Below are 21,681 nucleotides of genomic sequence, written 5' to 3'. Positions count from 1 at the left end.
AAAATCTCCATTAAGCAGTGTTCTGACTTTAGAAACCCAGGAGCCCTTCCAAAAATGATTTAAATTGTTTCCTTCGAGTAGCATTAGTAACTAGGAAAATGATATGTCAGAAAGAAGCATGCGGTTCTTGTCATGAGAATATATTAATCTTGACAGTATGATTAACCAAGACAACATTGCTTGACAAATGTCAACATCAAGAACTTTGAGTGAGTCATTATCTAAAAGTAAAGACTGAATTGCACAAATTATAGCTAACGTATTTGAAGAACATTCTTTTGTATCATGTTCTTATCAAGAAGTTTTTGTTTTTTAAAGATTTATTTGAAAAGCAGAATTACAAAGAGAGAGGGAGAGATCTTCCATCTTCCGGTTCACTCCCCAAATGGGCACATGGCTGGGGCTGAGCCAAACCAAAGCCAGGAGCCTGGAACTCCATCTGGATTTCCCACGTGGGTGCAGGCACTTGGGCCATCATCCTCCACTGCTTTCCCAGGCACACTAGCAGGGAGCTGGATTGGAAGTAGAGTAGCTGGGACTCAAACTGGTGCCAATATGGAATGCTGGCATTCCAGGTGGTGGCTTAACCTGCTATGCCACAACACCAGCCCCAAGAAGTTTTCAAGTGATACCCATAGTTAGTATTAGGGAATGCCTCTGTTGCAGGTACCTGGCCTTTTATAAGATTAAGAAACAGCTGTCCTGGGGCCAGCACTGTGGCATAGCGGGTTAAGGCTCCAGCCTGCAGTGCCGGCACCCCATATGGATGCCAGTTCGAGTCTAGCTGCTCCTCTTCTGATCCAGTTTTCTGCTATGGCCTGGGAAAGCAATAGAGGATGGGCCAAGTCCTTGGGGCCCTGCACCTGGGTGGGAGACCTGAAAGAAGCTCCTGGCTCCTGGCTTTGGATCAGCTCAGTTCTGGCCATTATGGTCATTTGAGGAGTGAAGCAGCGGAATGGAAGACCCACCACCCCCCACCCCGCCGCCTCTCCTTCTCTCTCTGTGTAACTCTGACTTTCAAAAGAAAGAAAGAGAGAGAGAGAGAGAGAAAGGAAGAAAGGAAGAAAGAAACAGCTGTCCTCACAAAAACTTGGAGCATTTCTTTGTTATATATAGAGTTAAATCATTATTTGGAATTCTGAACTCTCATCACTAAGTAATGGGTAACTTTACTAAGAATAATAATTCAGATGAATCCAGGGTTTTCTGAGAGCATTTAGTACATAAAACTCTTCTCATCACTCATCAGCACAGATGCCTACATTGTCTAATGTATATCCAACATTTCTTAAAATGCATCTGTGTATTAATGGTAAATAAAATGAGAGATTGTATTAGTTAAGTGTAAAATAGGCATGTGTTCATCTGCCTATTACTATTATTTTTAAATATTTATTTGACAGAGTGACACAGAGATCTTCCATCTGTTGGTTCATTCCCCAAATGGCCCCAGGGAAGCCAGAAGCCCAGAACTCCATCCAGATTCTCCCCTGTTGGGTGGGTGGCAGGGACCCAAGCACTTGGGCCATCATCCATTGACTTCCCAGGCACAATAGCAGGAAACTAAATGGGAAGCAGACCAGCAAATACTCAAGCTGGCACTCACATGTGGGATGCCAGTGTCATAAGCTGTGGCTAGCTGTGCCATACTGCCAGCCTCCCACCTGATTATTTTTAAGTTAACTTATTCATTCCTAAAACATTCAAATAATGAAATTAATAAATTAATATTTCTTATTACTGAGGCATAATAAAGGATTTGTGATTTTTTTCCCACCCAACTAGCATAAAAACAAAGTTTTCCATTGAATTTATTAGCAGATAGAATTAGAATCTGCTGTTCCTGAACTCCTAAGTGGTTGCCTAGAAGTAGAATAATTATTTACTTATTTTTAAGACTTACTTATTTGAAAGGCAGAGTCACAGAGAGGCAGAGGCAGAGAGAGAGAGAGAGAGAGGTCTTTCATCTGCTGGGTCACTTCCCAAATGGCCGCAACACCTAGAGCTGGGCCAATATGAAGCCAGGAGCCAGGAGCTTCTTCAGGGTCTCTTGTAAGGGTTCAGGGACCCAAACACTTGCTTTCCCAGGCCATAGCGAAGAGCTGGATCAGAAAAGGAGCTGCTGGGACTCAAACTAGCACCCACATGGGATGCCAACACTGCAGGTGGCAGATTGACCCGCTATACCACAGCACCAGCCCCCCAGCTAATTACTTTATAAAATAGTTTTGCTTTCCACATTTGGATTGTCCTTTACCTAGCAGCAAATGTTCACGTTAAGAACTCTGTGGAGTTTTTCTGGTCCTCTGTCACACTACATACTTTATAGGAGAACCAATGCCAACTTACTACTGAAGTTGCTTTCAAAAAATATTTTAAAATGGATATTTGTTTTCTTTTCTGATTACAGAAAGTGTACCAACAGAGTGTTCATCTACAACCCCAAAAAAGGCGACTGGAAAGACCTGGCTCCGATGAAAACCCCGCGTTCCATGTTTGGAGTGGCGGTCCACAAAGGCAAGATCGTGGTCGCAGGGGGTGTCACTGAGGATGGTCTTTCAGCTGCAGTGGAAGCTTTTGACCTCACAACCAATAAGTGAGTTGCTGAATCTCACAGTCACTGTGCATTTCAGTTGTTACCTGATAAAAATTAAGCTTTCAGTTAGCATGTGGCAGGGCTAGGGGCAGGGAGTCATCAATTTAAGGGGAGTATTTTCATGAGGGTTTCTTCTGTGGCAACTGAGAGTAAAACTCCTAACATTTGGATGCACCGAGTGTGACCCTCAAGTTGATGCTGGCATGCCTTGCTCGTCCTTACTTGTGTTAACTGTGTGAATGGAGTCATGCTAAGGTAACACTTCTGAATAACTGTGTTCATGTAGATGGATATACATGTCTCTGTGGAGTTATTCAATTGGAAATATGTAGTTTCATTAAAGATGAGAATATCTTATTAATGACTGATATTAAGTATGAATGCTTCAGAAGTTTGGTTTCTTTATGTTTTTTAGATGTTTTTTAAAGCTTGTTTTTTAAGCTTTTAGCAACACTATGAAAAATACTTGGTATTCTTATATAAAATTAATTTTTTCAGAATCTTTGTGCCCACACATCTAGATGAGTATATACTTTCATAGTTTAGCAATAAGTTAAAAATCAGAGTACTGTTACTAGTTTTTTTAGAAACTATGTATGTCTGACTACAAAATAATAACTGAAAGTCACAAGCAACTTTTATGTAATAGAACCTAAAAGAGCACTAAAACATATTTTAAGACTGTATATTAGTTAAGCACTCATAATATAAAAAGTTAAAGAAGCAGCACAAAATTGTAAATCCTCTGTTCCTAGAGTTCTTCATATGTTTGGATACCTATATCCTTTTTTTTTTAATAAAAAGACAAGCTATACCAAAATGTTACTTATGATTATATCTGGAAACTATGATAATGAGGGTATTTGTTTTCTTCTATAACTTTCTGTACTTCCTAGATTTTTATAGTGTATATGTATTATTTTTATGGTTAATAAAAATAGGTTTAAAGAAAAACTATGAGGTTTTTAGTTCTTTAGAACTATAGTTCTGGGGTAATGCAGTGGAGAGCTACCACATGACTAACTCATTCCCAGTTCTTGAAACTTCCAGCCAATGTGGTTGATTTTATCTTCAGTTGTCCTATTTCAGATGGCTGTTAACATTAAAAAGTTCTCCTAAAACCTTTATATTGTAAAGTACAAGTCATTAAAAGTAAATTTACCATCTCCATCCGTAGCTTCAAAACTATCTTTATCATATACCTTTATTGCAAAGGATTGGAGAGTTCTTGAGAAAAGCTTGAAATTAAGAGTTTTTAAATGTTTGTATTAGTATTCAAATGTGGGCCACAGAACCCCACTGTTTATGACAAATAGTTTGGCAACCACTGCTGAAGGTGCTAAATCATGAAATATTCTAAGTGTGATCTATTGAAAGCTTTCTATTTAATATGATTATTACATCTTTCAAATTTAAGGAATTTTAAAATATTTTCTAGTTGTAAACTTCTACTTTTAGATGCTTATGCTACTTGAATTTTTAAAGTATTTCCTGTTCAGTAAATACATTTAATATGTTAAGTTTTACATTCACTATATTTTCAATAATACCCAGATGGGAAGTAATGACTGAATTTCCCCAAGAAAGAAGCTCCATCAGTTTGGTCAGCCTGGCTGGATCTCTGTATGCCATCGGTGGTTTTGCTATGATTCAACTGGAATCTAAAGAGTTTGCACCCACTGAAGTCAATGACATATGGAAGTAAGTTCTCTTCACTCTCATTTTCAGAACCAGATATTAAATCAGATAAATGAAAATTGAGCAATAATTCTGTAGCAAATAATAAGCCAGACTTTTCCAATATGCAGGCTACTTCTTGGTTATAGACCAGACACTTCAAATATAATTGTACCTGCCACATACTTCATCAAGTACTGCTTACAATTAGCTGTGAGCTTGGGAAAGAACTTATGTGGACCTATTTCTTAGTCAGTAAAACGACAGTTGGCTCTATTCCAGCTCTATTCCAGCTCTCAATGGACAACACTCTAGATATCCAGTAGAGTGAAGGCAACTTACCTTTCTTTCCCTTTTTATTTTTTCTTAAAGATTGTATTTCATTTGTTTGAAAGAGAGTGGTAGAGACAGAAAGAGAGAGAGGTCTTCCATCGGCTGCTTCACTCCCCCAAAAGGCTGCAGCAGCTGGGCAGAGCCAGGAGCTTTTTCTGGGTCTCCCACGTGGGTGCAGGGGCCCAAGGACTTGGGCTGTCTTTCCTGCCCTCCTAGGTGCACCAGAAAGTGGAGCAGCTGGGACCCCAACTGAGGTCCATATGCAGGGCAGGGCTTTAACCCGCTGCACCACAGCGCCAGCCCCAGGTTGCTTATCTTTCCACCAGAGTAGTTTATTTCCTAAGAAAACAGAATTGTGGTCGGCCGGCGCCGCGGCTCACTAGGCTAATCCTCCGCCTTGCGGCACCAGCACACCGGGTTCTAGTCCCGGTCGGGGAGCCGGATTCTGTCCCGGTTGCCCCTCTTCCAGGCCAGCTCTCTGCTGTGCCCAGGGAGTGCAGTGGAGGATGGCCCAAGTGCTTGGGCCCTGCACCCCATGGGAGACCAGGAAAAGTACCTGGCTCCTGCCATCGGATCAGCGCGGTGCGCCGGCCGTGGCGGCCATTGGAGGGTGAACCAACGGCAAAGGAAGACCTTTCTCTCTCTCTCTCTCACTGTCCACTCTGCCTGTCAAAAAAAAAAAAAAAAAAAAAGCAGAATTGTGAAAAAACATTTAACCTCTTTTTAAAGATCTCCATGAAATCATTAATTCTATTTGGAATTTAATTTAAATAGTCTTTCAGTTGTTTGAAGATTTGGTTAACAAAAGCTTTTTTTTTCAATTTTTATTTAATAAATATAAATTTCCAAAGTACAGCTTCTGAATTATAGCTGCTTTTCCCCCCATAACCTCCCTCCTACCCGCAACCATCCCATCTCCCACTCCCTCTCCCATCCCATTCTTCATCAAGATTCATTTTCAATTATCTTTATATACAGAAGATCCACTTAGTATATACTAAGTAAAGATTTCAACAGACTGCACCCACAAAGATACACGAAGTAGAGAGTACTGTTTGAGTAGTAGTTTTACCATTAATTCGCATAGTACAACACATTAAGGACAGAAGTCCTTCATGGGGAGCAGGTGCATAGTGACTCCCGTTGTTGATTTAACAGTTGACACTCTTATTCATTTATTTATTTATTTGACAGAGTTAGAGAGAGAGAGAAATGTCTTCCTTTCATTGGTTCACTCCCCAAATGGCCACTATGGTCAGCGCTGTGCCTATCCGAAGCCAGGAGCCAGGTGCTTCTTCCTGGTCTCCCATGTGGGCACAGGAGCCCAAGCACTTGGGCCATCCTCCACTGCCCTCCTGGGCCACAGTAGAGAGCTGGACTGGAAGAGGAGCAACCGTGACTAGAACCTGGTGCCCATATGGGATGCCGGCGCCGGATTAACCAAGTGAGCCACGGCACCGGCCCCTGACACTCTTATTTATGATGTCAGTAATCACCCAAGGCTCTTGTCATGAGCTGCCAAGGCTATGGAAGCCTAACAAAAGCTTTTTAAATAGAAAAAAGTGAAAGTAGCAATCCATTTTACCTCCCATATAGGCAGTTCTCCCAAGTATGACCATTGCAATTTTTGCTTGGGCCTAAAAACAGGAATGTTTTAAGGGGATCGTGAGGCCTGTTTTAGTGTCTAATGCAATGAATGTTCTATAGAAACCAGAGTGTATCCAGGACATCTCAGGAGCTTGTGCTGTTGAGTCACATAGTCAGAGGCAGAGTGTTTGGTGGGTAGATGCTTGCTCAACATCAAGAGACCAAACATGCTTGCCCATTACCCCTTCTGCCTCAGCCCATGCCCTGTGCTTGCTTATCTGAGTTTACAGGAGGTAGATCCTAGGTATCTTAGGTGAACATTGCAAGGCTGGCAGCCTTTACCTGGTCTCTCATCAGATTGTCCAGAGCCTCACTACTTACAATGTCCTGTTGTCTGTAGAAGAGCAGTGTTGTCATCTGAGAGCTTCTCAGGAGTGCAGAATCCTAGCCCCACCAGAACCTGCATTTTAGCAAGATTCCCAAGTGATGTTGCATATTTAAGTTTATAGGTACAGCTTTGAAAGAGTACCCTTTATGCCTGACCAGTGAAGGCATACCACTAAGGCTGGAGTGAAACATGGATTTTTTTTTTTCCTATATCTGAACCAGCAGATGTCTTATCCTTAGCTACTAAAATGAAAGGCTGCCTGTCACTGCCTGTGACACCAGTATCCCCTGTGGGCTCTGGTTCCTGTCTTTTTTTTTTTTTTTTTGACAGGCAGAATGGACAGTGAGAGAGAGAGAGACAGAGAGAAAGGTCTTCCTTTTGCCATTGGTTCACCCTCCAATGGCCGCCGTGGCTGGCGTGCTGCAGCCGGCGCACCGTGCTGATCCAATGGCAGGAGCCAGGTACTTATCCTGGTTTCCCATGGGGTGCAGGGCCCAAGCACCTGGGCCATCCTCCACTGCACTCCCTGGCCACAGCAGAAAGCTGCTCCATTTCTGATCCAGCTCTCTGCTAATCTGCCTGCAAAAAGCAATGGAAGATGACCTAAGTATTTGGGCTCCTGCCACCCATGTGGGAGACCCGGATGAAGCTCCTGGCTCCTGGTTTAGGCCTGGGCCAGTGAACCAGCAGATAGAGGATCTCTCTCTCTCTCTCTCTGTCTCTCTGTCTCTAACTCTGACTTTCAAATTAATAAATAAATATTTTTAAAAGTTTATTTTTAAATTTTCATTTTATCTGAAAGGCAGAGAGAAAGAGACAGAAAGACAGACAGCTTCCATCAGCTTGTTAGTCTACATGCCTTTGATTTGGCCAGTTCGAAGCCAGGAGCCAGGAATTCAATCCAGATGTCCCACATGGGTGGATAGGACCCAAGAACTTGAGCCAGCCACCTGCTGCCTCCCAGCTAATCAATTAACAGGAAGCTGAATCAGAAGTGGAGGAGTAGCTGGCGCTGTGGCACAGTAGGTTAAGACCCCAGCCTGCAATGCCAGCATCCCATATAGGCACCAGTTCAAGTCCCGGCTGCTCCACTTCTGATCCAGTTCCCTGCTAATATGCCTGAGAAAGCAGCAGAGGATAGCCCAAGTCCTTTGGCCCCTGTACCCACGTGGGAGACCCATAAGAAGATCCTGGCTTTGAATTGGCTCAGCTCTGGCCATTGCAGCCATTTGGGGATTGAACCAGTGGATGGAAGACCTCTCTCTGTCTCTACTTCTCCATGTAACTCTGTTTTCTTCTTTAAAAAAGAAGAAGAAGAAGTGGAGGAGCCAGGACTTGAACCAGGCACTCCAATACAGGATGCTGGTGTCCTAAGTGGCAGCCTAGCCACTGTGCCAAGTGCCCACCCTGCTTAGGATGCTTAAAATGTATCAGTTCCTAGGCCTTAACACAGACCAATTACATCAGTTTCTGGAGGTAGGGCCTGAGCATCCCTAGTTACTAAAATCTTCACTGATGATTTTAATGTACAGCCAAGGTGGCGTATTAGTGATGTTAACGAATGATGCTGTCAATCAGCCGAGCCTCATTTGAGCCACCCTGGTTCCTAAAGGTAGACAAAAGCCACACAGCCCTGGCAGGAGGAAGCCGTGGGCAGCAGAGGAAAGTAGAGCATCTTCTGCTAGTTGCCCTTACATCTCTGAGAGGAAGCTTTCTGGTTGTTATCAGGACAGTAGTTCCCAAACTTGCCTGCACATTGCAGTCACAGGGAGCTTCAAAAAGTACCACCACCTCCGTCCCACCCTTACTGTGTTTTAATTGGTTCGGGATATGGTCAGGGTTTGGGAAGTTTTAGAAGATTCTCAGATGATTCCATGTGTGCAGACAAGTTTGGAAACCACTAGAGGAGCCAGTGCTGTGGCATAGCAGGTAAAGCAGCCACCTGCAGTGCTGGCATCCCATATGGGCTCCGGTTCGAGTCCCAGCTGCTCCACTTCCAATCCAGCTCTCTGCTATGGCCTAGGAAAGCAGTAGAAGATGGCCCAAGTCCTCATGCCCCTGCACCCTCGTGGGAGACCTGGAGGAAGCTCCTGGCTCCTGGCTTTGGATCAGCACAGCTCCAGCCATTGTGGGCATCTGGGGAGTGACCCAGTGGATGGAAGACCTCTCTCTCTCTCTCTCTCTCTCTGCCTGTCTTTCTCTCTCTGACTTTCAAACAAATAAAATAAAATCTTTAAAAAAAGAAACCACTAGAAAGGGAAGAGAGGGCATTTATCTGCTTGGCTATAAAGTTTGACATTTAGATACTGGTATTTTCTAATCTGGTATAATATCTGGAGCAATTGATTCTCACATTTTGCTGTGTATTAAGTCTCAGCTGGAAAGCTTTCAAAAATCCTCGTGCCCAGGCCACCCTCCAACCTGATTAAGTCAGTCTCTAGGGGTGGGGTCCGGGCATCAGAATTTTTTAAACATCGGATTTGAGAACCAGTGATGTGCCGCTGTGATTCCATATGCAACATCAGCATCACTTAGGTACTTGTTAGAAATATAAATTCTCAGACCTCACTTGAATTAGAAACTCTGGGTGTGGGGCCCAGCAACTGTTTTAACAAGCCTTCCAGGTGACCCGGATGTGCCCTAAAGTTGACAGCCACTGATCTAGAGAAAGGCGGCTACTCACTTGCCCTTGACTTCCTAGTGAACCTCTATATCCGTACACGCAAGGAAATGAAAGCTCAGTACATCTTATTCTAAATCTATATACTCTACTACTGTGATGTGTAAAAAACATTTACATTCTCACATTTTTTTCGTTGAAATTACTCCATTATTTAGGATTGACCAAGCTGAACATAAAAACATGACTGAGGAAACAAACATTGTTTTTCTTTAAAGATTTATTTATTTATTTGAAAGGCAGAGTTACAGAGAGGCAGAGGCAGAGGCAGAGAGAGAGAGAAAGAGAGAGAAAGGTCTTCCATCCTTTGGTCCACTCCCCAAGTGACTGCAACAGCCGGAGCTAAGCGGATCCAAAGCCAGGATCCAGGAGCTTCCTCTGGGTCTCCCACACAGGTGCAGGGGCTCAAGGACTTGGGCCATCCTCCACTGCTTTCCCAGGCCATAGCAGAGAGCCAGATCTGAATTGGAGCAGCCAGGGCTAGAACCAGTGCCTATCAAGGGATGCTGGCACTGCAGGCTATAGCTCCAACTGCTACAGCACAGCACCTCAGGAAACAAACATTTTTAAACCACATTTAACTTCAACCTCCTGTTGCTTAAATGTGTTCCATTTTTCTTTATACTATTTAAAATAATTCTTTCTCTCAATTTGTTGCTCCAAATTTTAAATAATTAAGATCCTTCCCTTTATTAGTAGCAAAATGTTTTGTTTACTTTTCTCTACATAAAAATCACTCAGTGGAAGCAGGCATTGTGGCACAGTAGGTTAAGTTGTTGCTTTGAATGCCTGCATACCGTGTTGGAGTGCTGGTTCCAGTCCTGGCTGCTCTGCACTTTCTCTCCTGCTTCCTGTTAATGCACCTTAGAGGTAGCAGATGAGGCCAGAGTACTTGAGTCCCTGCCACCCATGTGGGAGACCCAGATGGAGTTCCTGGTGCCCAGCTTTGGCCTGTCGTGGGCATTTAGGGAGTGAACTAATGGCTGGAAGATCTCTCTCTCTGTCACTTTGCCTTTCAGATAAATAAGTCCACCATTTTTTTAAAAAATCATGCAATATAATTGTTAAGAATTAAGCATTGATCAAATTAAGCTACATGATGCATAACTTATATAAATATCAGTTAATTTTTAAAAATTGTTATCAATCATTTGGAAGCCATACAGAGAGATCCAATTACTAAATTACTGAAATGCCCACAACAGCCAGGCTGAGCTGGGGATAAAAGCAGGAGCCAGAAACTCAATACAAGTGGGTGGCAGGAACCCAATTACTCAAGCTGCCCTTGCTGCCTCCCAGCATCCACGTTATCAGGAAGCTGAAGTCACGAGCTAGAGCTGGGTGTTAAACCTGGGCACGCTGATCCTGCAAACCGGCATCTTAACTGCTAGTCTAAATGCACACAACGGTTTGGTTTGGTTTTGTTTTAATTTGAGATTAAAATATAATATTTGTACATTTTAATGGGGTAACCAGCTAACTTTAATAATTATTATTTTAAATCTCATTTATGTAACAGAATAAGTTGGGATATCTCCTGTGCATCAAGTATTGATAGCTTATGGAGGAAAAAAATACTGTGGTGGATGGATTTATTAATTGTCGCCACATACATTTGGGCTTAGGAAAAATGCTCAAGATAGAATAAGTGCTGGCCGGCGCCACGGCTCACTAGGCTAATCCTCCACCTAGCGGCGCCGGCACACCGGGTCTAGTCCCAGTTGGGGCGCCGGATTCTGTCCCGGTTGCCCCTCTTCCAGGCCAGCTTTCTGCTGTGGCCAGGGAGTGCAGTGAAGGATGGCCCAAGTGCTTGGGCCCTGCACCCCATGGGAGACCAGGAGAAGCACCTGGCTCCTGCCATCGGATCAGCACGGTGTGCCAGCTGCGGCGGCAATTGGAGGGTGAACCAACGGCAAAGGAAGACCTTTCTCTCTGTCTCTCTCTCTCACTGTCCACTCTGCCTGTCAAAAAACTAAAAAAAAAAAAGATAGAATAAGTGCTGTCATAAATATCATATAAAGGACCATATGAGAAATGAAAAGGCAGCAGAAACCTCTGCTTGAGGAAGGCGAGAAGGCTTCAAAGAGAAGGCAGCGTTCAGGAGTTTCTCAGAGAGAGCATTCCAGGGACCTGGCTGAGGAAGCACGTTAGGCTCAGATGTTTCAGCGGCATTGAAGGTATCCGTACTTTACAGTCACGAATAGTCAGAGATGAAGACCAGTTCACAACTGGGCTGAGCGTGTTCTCAGAAAGAACAGCAGAGAGGAAGAGGAGCAGTTTTATGGAGAGACCACTGTGTGTCAGGTACCATGGTAGGCACTAGTGAAAGGGAGCAAATGAAATCAGAGTTAAGTTCACAGACAGCTTCTGTCCTTCCCCAGCTCTCACTCGGAGAGGACAGGTCTGTCCCCTGTCCATTATTCCTCTTCCCTGGGCAGTCCTGGATTCCTAGAGAAGGCTGAGCTCCCTGGGTCTCCACATTCAGGATTTGGAAGGAACTCAGGTTTGTTCTACCAGGCAGGTGTTTCCTCCTCTAGCTGAGGGCTGGTAGGGTTTTTGCAAAGATGCACATTTGTATACTGAAATACTGGGAAATTTATAAAGCTACCTACTCAAAAACTGATTATTGTTTTTTTCTTCCCTCAGGTATGAAGATGATAAAAAAGAATGGGCTGGGATGTTGAAGGAAATACGTTATGCTTCAGGAGCTAGTTGCCTAGCAACACGTTTAAATCTCTTCAAACTGTCCAAACTATAAAAAGGTGACAAAACCCAATAGATTGGGAGGTGGTTTCTTTGGTTAACAGAGCTTTAATTTATTTTTTTTAAAGCATGTACAGGGATTCATGTGGAAATTATTCAATATTATTGTCTAAGCAGGGAGCAGAGAGGATCAAAACCTCACAGTCACTGAATCTTCAGTGTAATGATCAGAGCTTAAAACCATTTTCTAATAAGAAATTAAATTTTTAGTTGAACAAATTAATTCTTTGTTAAACTGTCTCACTCAGTAGATTGTAAAGAAAGTTGCTAAACTGAATCATTTACCAATTCTTTCCTTTGTATTGGGATACTTTTATACTGGTTTTCTATTACAAATGAAATTGGAGAATTGTGCATCTACATTTTAAAAACATGTTTAGAATATCAAAAACATTTCCTCATGCTAAATCCTGTGTGTTGTATTAAAGATTACATGCCATAAGGAGACTTTGGAAGTGCTATTAAAGGAGTATAAAAAATGGGTCTCATTTGAAGGAAAAAGTCTCTAAGTAAAAGTAGTTAAATCCAAACAGCCTTTCTTTTTTTTTCCATTCTTTTTGCGACACTGACATATTGTGATTTCTAAATAAAATTTTTAAAAAGTTAAATTTAAAATTAGTAACTAATAGTCTTCAAGCCATTAACTACAGCATCTGCGGCTGGCAGATGGGGGTGCATGAAAGGAAATGGATTGATTCTTTAATTGCTGGGGTGGAATTAGGGGGCATGGGGGTGATGAGGGTGTGTATTCACTGGTTTAAATTTTAGCTATATTTTACATGAAGGGCTATTTCTTTGCTAAATCTCTGATAGCAAAAAAGATAATTATTCCATATTCTGAGATGTGATGCCCTACATTCAAATGGTGTTTCTTCTTCATATATATAATAAGTTGACTCCTCAGTCTGTCCATAACTACCACATTCAACTTTGCAAGTCAACAACTAATCATCATCTTAGCACACCAACATATGGGTCTTACATAGCTTACATAGACATATACTGGATTTCTGTACTTCTACTGAAAAACCCAATTTGGGACTCATTTAAAGCTTTCTGTGATTACCTGTCAAACACTCGCATAAAAAACAATATGTGATCATTTATTTTTCTCCACCATAAATATGGAAATATATTGAACAAAAATCAATTTTATTTTGGATATCTGAAATAGAACCCTGACCACTTTTCTATACTGAAAAATACTGGGGGCCAGTGCTGAGACGTAGCAGGCATCCCGTATGAGTAAGTCCTGGCTACTTTACTTCCAATCCAGCTGTCTGCTATCACCTGGGAAAGCAGTAGAGAATGGCCCAAATCCTTGGGGCCCTGCATTTGCGTAAGAGCCTCAGAGGAAACTCCTGGCTCCTGGCTTCGGATTGGCACAGCTCTGGCCATTATGGCCATTTGGGGAATGAACCAGAGGATGGAAGACCTTTCTCTCTTTCTCTTCCTCTGCCTCTGTAACTCTGCTTTTCAAATAAATAAATAAATCGAAAAAAGAAAAATACTGATCTGAACTATACCGTGAACATACTATCAACAAATCCCTACAAGTTCTTTAACAGTTAAGGTGTTAGAAAGAGAAAGGGTTGGAGGGGGACACTTAAAAGGACAGATGTATGGGGCAGCGGATGGGAGGTGCACACCAGAGTGAGAAACCTGCAAGAAGTGCTTACTCTAAAATCAGGATAGAGGCTACTTTTGGAGAAAGAATGCAGATCTATGTAGATATTAAATTAAGTTGTAAAAATAATTCTTTTTACAATGTTTCTTTAAGAATGATAAACATTTTCCAGAATTAGGCCGGTGCCGCGGCTCAATAGGCTAATACTCCGCCTTGCGGCGCCGGCATACCAGGTTCTAGTCCTGGTCAGGGCGCCAGATTCTGTCCCGGTTGCCCCTCTTCCAGGCCAGCTCTCTGCTGTGGCCCGGGAGTGCAGTGGAGGATGGCCCATGTCCTTGGGCCCTGCACCCCATGGGAGACCAGGAGAAGCACCTGGCTCCTGGCTTCGGATCAGCGCGGTGCGCCGGCCGCAGCATGCCGGCCGTGGCGGCCATTGGAGGGTGAACCAACCGCAAAGGAAGACCTTTCTCTCTGTCTCTCTCTCTCACTGTCCACTCTGCCTGTCAAAAATAATTTTTTTTTTTCCAGAATTAGATAGTGGTGCTAGTTACACAACATACTAAAAACGACTATGTTACATACTTTTAAAAGGGTGAATTTTATTGTCTGAATGTTAACTCAATGACAAATGCTTTTATTTATAGCAGCCCAGTTATTTAATATAAAAATCATCACACAAAAATATAAAACTATATATATTTAAAGCAAAAGCCATTTTGGGAGTGATCATTTTGCACAGCAGTTGCTACTTAGGATATCCATATCCTATATCTGAGTACCTGGGTTCAAGTCCTTGCTTCTCCACTTCCAATCCAGGTTCCTGCTATTGTACATCTTGGGAGGCAGCAGGTGATAGGTTGGGTTCAAGTAGTTGAGTTCCTGCCACTCATGTGGGAGATTGGATGGAGCTCTAGGATCCTGGCTTTGGCCTGGCCCAGCCCTGGCTGTTGTGGGCTTTTGGGGAGTGAACCAATGGATGGAAGATTTCTCTCTCTCTCTCTCTCTCTCTCTGTGTGTGTGTGTGTGTGTGTGTGTATGTCTCTCAGACTTTTAAATAGATAAAACAAAAAATAATTCTTTTTTTTGAAAAATGAAAGCCATTTGAATAAAGCAGTATAGAGAAACTAGAGTAAGAGATACAGTACATGACAAGTTAGACTGCAACAGGAAGTAAAATGTATGTCAGGGTCATTTAGTCATGATTTCCAGGGACAACCATCTGACCCAGCAGTTAAGAGGCCAGCTGGGATACCCATGTCCCAGGTAGGAATGCCCAGGTTGAAACCCAGCTCTGGCTCCTGACTCCAGCTTCCTGCCAATACAGACCTTTGGGGGCAGTGGTAATGGCTCAGGTTCCTGTCACTCATATGAGAGACCTGTATTGTATTCCCAACTCCTGGCTTTCAGCCTTGGTCTAGTGCCAGCCGGTGCAGGCAGGTATTTAGGGTGTGAACAGTGGATAGGAGCTCTCTCTCTCTGTCCCTTTGCTTCTCAAATAAAAGTGTTAAAAACAATTTTTTGAATATTTCCATGTATTTCAAGTATATAGCAGATTTTCAATTATTTATTTCCAAAGGAAATGATTTAGAACCCTCAGCAGTCTACTTATGTCAAAATTTTCATGACAAAATATTGTAACATTATTCAAGAGTTTAATTCTTGGTATCATTTGTTTGAGAACTAAGACACGTTAATGAAAATGGATAATTCAATACAGAATTTAACATCTCTGAAAATACAAATGAATATCTTAAGGAAATACCAGAGGGAAATAACTTTCATTTGTTTACTGTTCCAGTGTTTCTCACAAAATATTTTGTGACATTCATTTTGAAAACAATTAAGTACTGGGGCTCACTTCAATCATGTTCATTGGATATTTCAAACATATTTCAGCTAAGCCTAACTTATCAATACATACAGGACACACATTTTAAAGCTGTGTTTATGATAGGAAGCACTGTGACTACCGACTTTGTGTCAAAGTGAATCCAAAGAATCATGGAGTCAAAGTAGCCAAGTTTCAGATGGTCAGTTATTTCCTAACCTACCAGTCGAGTGAAGGCAGTTACACTATGGCTTTCTGCTTGGCACACATATACATCACCCTTGGAGGAAGGGCTTGCGATTGTAACACATAATAGGTCCTTGGTAGCTACTTTATGAAATAAATGTGCTGTAAGAAAAAAAAAATTTCCCCAGAAAACTTTTATTGAGGTATACAATCTTGCATTTCATAAATACAACTTTAGGAACATAGTTGGTTCTTCCCACTGTACCCATCCCCCTACCTTCTTCCTCCTCCCTCTCCTATTCTCATTCTTGTTTTTTACTAAGACCTATTTTCAATTAATTTTATACACATAAGATTATACTAAGTAAAGAGTTGAACAAATAGTATGAAAAAAATGAATGTTACTCAACAGTTGAGACAAAGGTTGTTCAAAGTAGAGCGTCTCAAAAGTGTTATTTCACTTCTATAGATTACCTTTTAGGTGCTCTATTAGTTACCACAGATCAGGGAGAACACATGGTATTTGTCCTTTTGGGACTGGCTTATTTCACTAAGTATGATGTTTTCCAGATTCATCCATTTTGTTGCAGACGACAGGATTTCATTTTTTTATGGCTTAGCTTGTAGTCTATACTAGAGGAAGTTCCAGGCACTGGTGAGAATATGTATTCTGCAACTGTAGGACGAAAAGTTCTATAGATATTCATTAGGTTTGTTGGTCTTGAGTATGGATTAACTGTTGCTTCTCTGCTGATTTATTTATTTATTGACAGGAAGAGTGGACAGAGAGAGAGACAGAGAGAAAGGTCTTCCTTTGCCGTTGGTTCACTCTCCAATGGCCGCCGCGGCCGGCGCACCACGCTGACCCGATGGCAGGAGCCAGGTACTTATCCTGGTCTCCCATGGGGTGCAGGGCCCAAGCACTTGGGCCATCCTCCACTGCACTCCCGGGCCACAGCAGAGAGCTGGCCTGGAAGAGGGGCAACCAGGACAGAATCCGGCGCCCCGACCGGGACTAGAACCCGGTGTGCCGGCGCCGCAAGGCAGAGGATTAGCTTAGTGAGCCACGGCGCCGGCCTCTTTGCTGATTTTTTGTCTGGTTGATATGTTCATTGCTGAAAGCAGGGTATTGAAGTCCCCCATTACTATTGTACTGGAGTCTATGTCTCCCTTTAGATTCATTAACATTTTTTTAAATAGCCAGGTGCCCTGTAATTAGGTGCATATGTATTTATTATAGTCATCTTGTTGAACTGACCCCTTAATCTTTACATAGTGCCCTTCTTTGTCTAAGAGTTTTTGTGTTAAAGTCTTTTGTCTGATATTAGCTCTTTTTTGGTTTCCTTAAACATGGAATATGTTTTTCTATCCTTTCACTTTCAGTCTATATGTTTCTTTGTTGGTGAGGTGTGTTTTTTGTAGGCAGCAAATAGATGGGTTTTGTTTTTTAATCCATTCAGCCAGTCTGTATCTTTTAACTGGAGAGTTGAGGCCATTTACATTCATGGTGACTGTTGATATGTAACAACGTGGCCCTGCCATTTTTCTATAAATGTTCATTTGGATTTCTTTTGTACTTCTACTGGGAAATTTTCTGCCTTCACCTTCTTTCATAGTGATATAGTGATAACCATGTTTCTGTGTATAGCACATCCTTAAGCATCTTTTGTAAGGCTGGACAAATGGTGACAAATTCTTTCAATTTCTGTTTGTTATGGAAGGTCTTTTTTTTTTTTTTAAGGTTTATTTATTGGAAAGGCAGAGTTACAGAGAGGCAGAGACAAAGAGAGAAAGAGAGAGAGAGAGTCTTCCATCTGCTGGTTCACTCCCCAAATGGCTGCAATGGCCAGAGGTGGGCCGATCCGAAACCAGGAGCCAGGAGCTTCTTCTGGGACTCACATACAAGTGCAGGGGCCAAAGGACTTGGCCCATCCTCTGCTGCTTTCCCAGGCAATAGCAGAGAGCTGTATTGGAAGTGGAGCAGCCAGGACTCAAACTGGTGCCCATATGGAATGCCAGCACTGCAGGTGGCAGCTTTACTCGCTGTACCACAGCAGTGGCTCCTGGAAGGTCTTTATTTCACCTTCATAAATGAGAGCTATGCAGGGTACAGTATTCTGGTTGACAGTTTTTTTTTTTTTTTCTTAAGATTTGGAGTATATCTCACCATTCTCTCCTAGCCTGTAGGGTTTTTGATGAGAAGTCAGCTGTGAGTCTAATCAGAGATCCTCTGAAAGTCATCTGGCATTTCTCTTGTGCACATTTTAGAATCTTCTCTTTATGTTTTACTGTGTTGAGTTTGATTACAGTGTGTCGTGGTGAAGATCTTTTCTGGTCATGTCTATTAGGAGTTCTATGTGCTTCCTGTAGTTAGATGTCCCTTTCTCCAAATTAGGGAAGTTTCTGTAATTATTTCACTAAAAAGGCTTTCTAATCCATTCTCTCCACACCTTCAGGAACTCCTAGGACCTGTATGTTGGGTTGTTTGATAGTATCCCATAAATCTCCAACACTGTTTTTTAGTTTTCTAACTTTTTGGGGGGGTGGGGTCCGACAATAAAATTTCCAGAGATTTGTCTTCTTTATTTTTTAAGATTTATTTATTTATTTGAAAGTCAGAGCTACAAAGAGAGAAGAAAAGGCAGAGAGAGAGATCTTCCATCCACTGGTTTACTCTCAAATTGGCTGCAATGGCCAGAGCTGCGCTGATCAGGAGCCAGGAGCTTCTTCTGGGTCTCCTGTGTGGATGCAGGGGCCCAAGGACTTGGGCCATCTTGCACTGCTTTCCCAGGCCATAGCAAGAGCTGGATCAAAAGTGGAGCAGCCAGGACTCGAACTGGCATCCATATGGAATGCCAGCACTGCAGGCGGCGGCTTTACCTGCTGTGCCACAGCTCTGGCATCAAGATTTGTTTTCTAAGTCAGATATTCTTTCTTCTGCTTCATTTAATTTGTTGTTAAGGCTTTCCACTGCATTTTTAATTTGATCTGTTGAGTTCTTCATTTCTAATATTTCATTCTGATTTCTCTTTAAAACCTCAATTTCAGGGGAAAAGTTTTCATTCACGTCTTGTATGGATTTGTTTAATTCATGGATTTGCTTCTGATTACTTTTAAGTAATCCTACTATCAATTTTTTAAATTCTGTTTCTGGCATTTCTTCAATCTCTTCATTTTTTTTTAAAGATTTATTTATTTATTTGAAAGTCAGAGTTACACAGAGAGGAGAGGCAGAGAGAGAGAGGTCTTCCATCCACTGGTTCATTCCCCAGTTGGCTGCAACGGACCGCAGCTGCATCGATCCGAAGCCAGGAGCCAGGAGCTTCTTCTAGGACTCACATGCCAGAGCAGAGGCCCAAGGACTTGGGCCATCCTCTACTGCTTTCCCAGGCCATAGCAGAGACCTGGATGGGAAGAGGAATAGTCAGGACTAGAACTGGCATCCATGTGTGATGCCGGTGCTTCAGGCCAGGGCATTAACCCACTGCGCCACAGTGCTGGCCCCAATCTCTTCATCTTTGCATTCTAGTTTGCATTCTAGTGTTGTTGTGTTCCTTTGGGAGCATCATGTTGTCTTCCTTATTCTTGTTTCTTGAATTGCTGCATTTATTTTTAGGAATTTGTGGAGATACTTGTTGGTTTTTTTTTTTTTTCTTCTTTCCCCTGTGATGGCTTTTATCTTTGGACTATGCCTTTGTGGCTTAGTGGAGTGTCTGATCTTTCAGTGAATACCTAGAGATGTGTGCTGGGTATAGCCAGGGAGCTCTGTTCAGTGCTCCAGGGTGAGGGGAGTGCCTAAGGTGACACCCAAATTGGGCATGGTAAATCTCTCTCTCTTTTTATTAATCAGAGGGAAGTTTGATCGGCTCTGTTGGCACAGTCTCACACTCACCTCATCTCCTTCAAGGAGACCAATGCCTGGGCACTAACCCCAGTGGGTATAATATTTTCCATGCTGCCACAAGAACCACCCAAAGTATCCTCACAGTCCTCAGTGTGACACAGATCCTACAGCAGTGACCCTCACCAGGGAATCAGGGAGCCCTGAGCATGTGGAGCCACCCACAATGACTGCCCAAAGATCCAGCCACACCCTGCACCTTCCCACACAGCCACAGTGTTTTCACAGCCCCAGCACACAAGACTCCCACGGTCATGAGCATCCAACCTCCTGTCAATTCTCCTAGCCAGATTCAGGCTGTTACATATATCCAAAATGGCACCCACCCTCTTTTGGCTAGTTACAGGATGGTGGTGCCAGGTGATCAGGAAGAGGGAAATGTGCCTCCTTTTTTGTCCTCTTGGTTGGCAGGTACACCGTCCCCCATAGGGCTCCAAGCTGGACTGACAATGCCAGGCTCTTCCTGCAACTTTATTGTCAGTGGCTTGGATTGTTCCAGTCTGGTCTCACCTCACTCTCCAAAGCTGATGTTGAGGCTCTCAGCTGCTTGGGTCCCGAGTTGTGCACATCTACACCCTCTATGTAGATCCGCAGTGTCCCTCTAATTTGCATGAAGTTTCCTCTGCAATTTTCTCTCTTTCCTGAGATTGTACTCTGTCCACTTGTTTTGTTTTGTTTGTTTGTTTGTTTTAAACTATCTTCCCTTAGACTAAAGCAGAAAGATCCCTCCCTATTCTGCCATCTTGGAATGTTTTCATACAGAAAAATTCTTATATCCTCAGCATGTGTGGGATCAGATCAGATCACAATTGCCTCACTCGGCTACCACCCATTTCTTTGGTTTCATTTAGAAGAAAATTCACATCTCCTCCCACTTTCTCTTGGATCAATCAGGCTTTCACAACCCCACTTGACCAACACAACTTTGTTTTCAATGTTACCAATGATCTTCATGTAGCTAAATGACATTTCCCAGTTCCTATCTTACCCATCAGCACATCTGATATAACTATTCACCTCCTCTCATTGAAATGCTTTCTCCACTTGGCTTCTAGAAAGTATTCACTGCCTTCAGTGACTCTTCCGCCACCTCTGCCCATGTCTCCTTTGCTGGCTGTTCTTCTTCATGTCTTAATGTTGGAATGCCCTGTAGCTCAGTCCTCCTACTTCCCCTGCATTCCCACTCTTCTCTGATCACATCTTTAGTAACCGCATCTAGTCTTATGGCATTAAATACCACTGACAACTTTCACATTTATATCTGGAGCCTAGATGCCTCTCCTGACTGCCAAAACCTGATTTATTCAATTCTGTATTTAATTTATTAATTTATTTAATTCTCTGTTGTCACTTAGCTATTTAAAAGGCATCACAAATCCAACATGTCTAAAACAAACACACAATCCTTCCCCTGTACCCCAAGGCCCATCTTGTTCTCCCAAATACTTTTCTGTCTCAGTTATTGGCAATTAAACCCTTTTAGATGCTTAGGATAAAAACTCAGAATTATCCTTGACTCCTATTTCTCTCGTAATTCATATGCAGTCAGTGAGCAAGTTCTGTTGCCTTTACCTACAAAATATCCCCAAAAACCTGACCACCTCTCACCACCTCTACTTTTGCTACTCTCTCCAAGCCACCATCCATTTCTTGTCTGGATTATTGCAATGATCTTGTAAGTTTCCCTACTTTTACATTTACCCCACCATAGTCTTTCCTCCTCTTAATAGGGCAGCCAAAGTGATGTATTTAAAATGTGAGCTCCTGTTAGTCCTTGCTGGAAACCCTCCAAGGGCTTCTTATCTCCCAAGAGGTTGTATATATCTGTCCTTGTTACTTCTTGCCTTTTCTCTTATACTCCCACCTCACTTATTCTGCTGTAGCCACAATGGATTCCTTGTTATTTTAAAATACACCAGACATGTCCTACCTCAGAATTTTTTAATTGAGTCAGGTAACTTAATTAAAATAGTTACAGATGTGACACACCATGCTAACTCATCTTAAATAAAACTACAGTCATGATTTGCCTTCTCCAAATATATGTTCTCTCAGGTAGTCCATCCGAGCATCCTTGGTTGACAGTGCCATAGAGTTCCATTCAAAATGAGGGAT

The 21,681-nt window shown here is 42.5% G+C and overlaps 2 protein-coding genes across 11 annotated transcripts in view; one reads left to right on the top strand and one right to left on the bottom strand.

Annotated features, from left to right (window-relative positions):
- Positions 1-12,554, top strand: part of KLHL41 (kelch like family member 41) — a 19,567-nt gene extending 7,013 nt beyond the window's left edge. The window contains exons 4-6 of the mRNA XM_002712266.5: positions 2,411-2,596; positions 4,151-4,297; positions 11,908-12,554. Of these exons, the coding sequence (XP_002712312.1) occupies positions 2,411-2,596; positions 4,151-4,297; positions 11,908-12,019 (445 nt within the window). The 3' untranslated portion in view covers positions 12,020-12,554. The remainder of the gene's footprint in view (positions 1-2,410; positions 2,597-4,150; positions 4,298-11,907) is intronic.
- Positions 11,933-21,681, bottom strand: part of FASTKD1 (FAST kinase domains 1) — a 57,873-nt gene continuing 48,124 nt past the window's right edge. For all 10 annotated transcript variants that reach the window (XM_008258710.4, XM_051849430.2, XM_051849427.2 and 7 more), the window contains one exon: positions 11,933-21,681. In XM_008258710.4, coding sequence (XP_008256932.1) covers positions 21,586-21,681 — 96 coding nt within the window. In that variant the 3' untranslated portion in view covers positions 11,933-21,585.

The sequence above is a fragment of the Oryctolagus cuniculus genome, chromosome 3, assembly GCF_964237555.1.
Source record: "Oryctolagus cuniculus chromosome 3, mOryCun1.1, whole genome shotgun sequence".
NCBI lineage: Eukaryota > Metazoa > Chordata > Mammalia > Lagomorpha > Leporidae > Oryctolagus > Oryctolagus cuniculus.
Note: the sequence above shows the minus strand (reverse complement) of the source record. Positions and strands in the feature narration are given on the sequence as shown.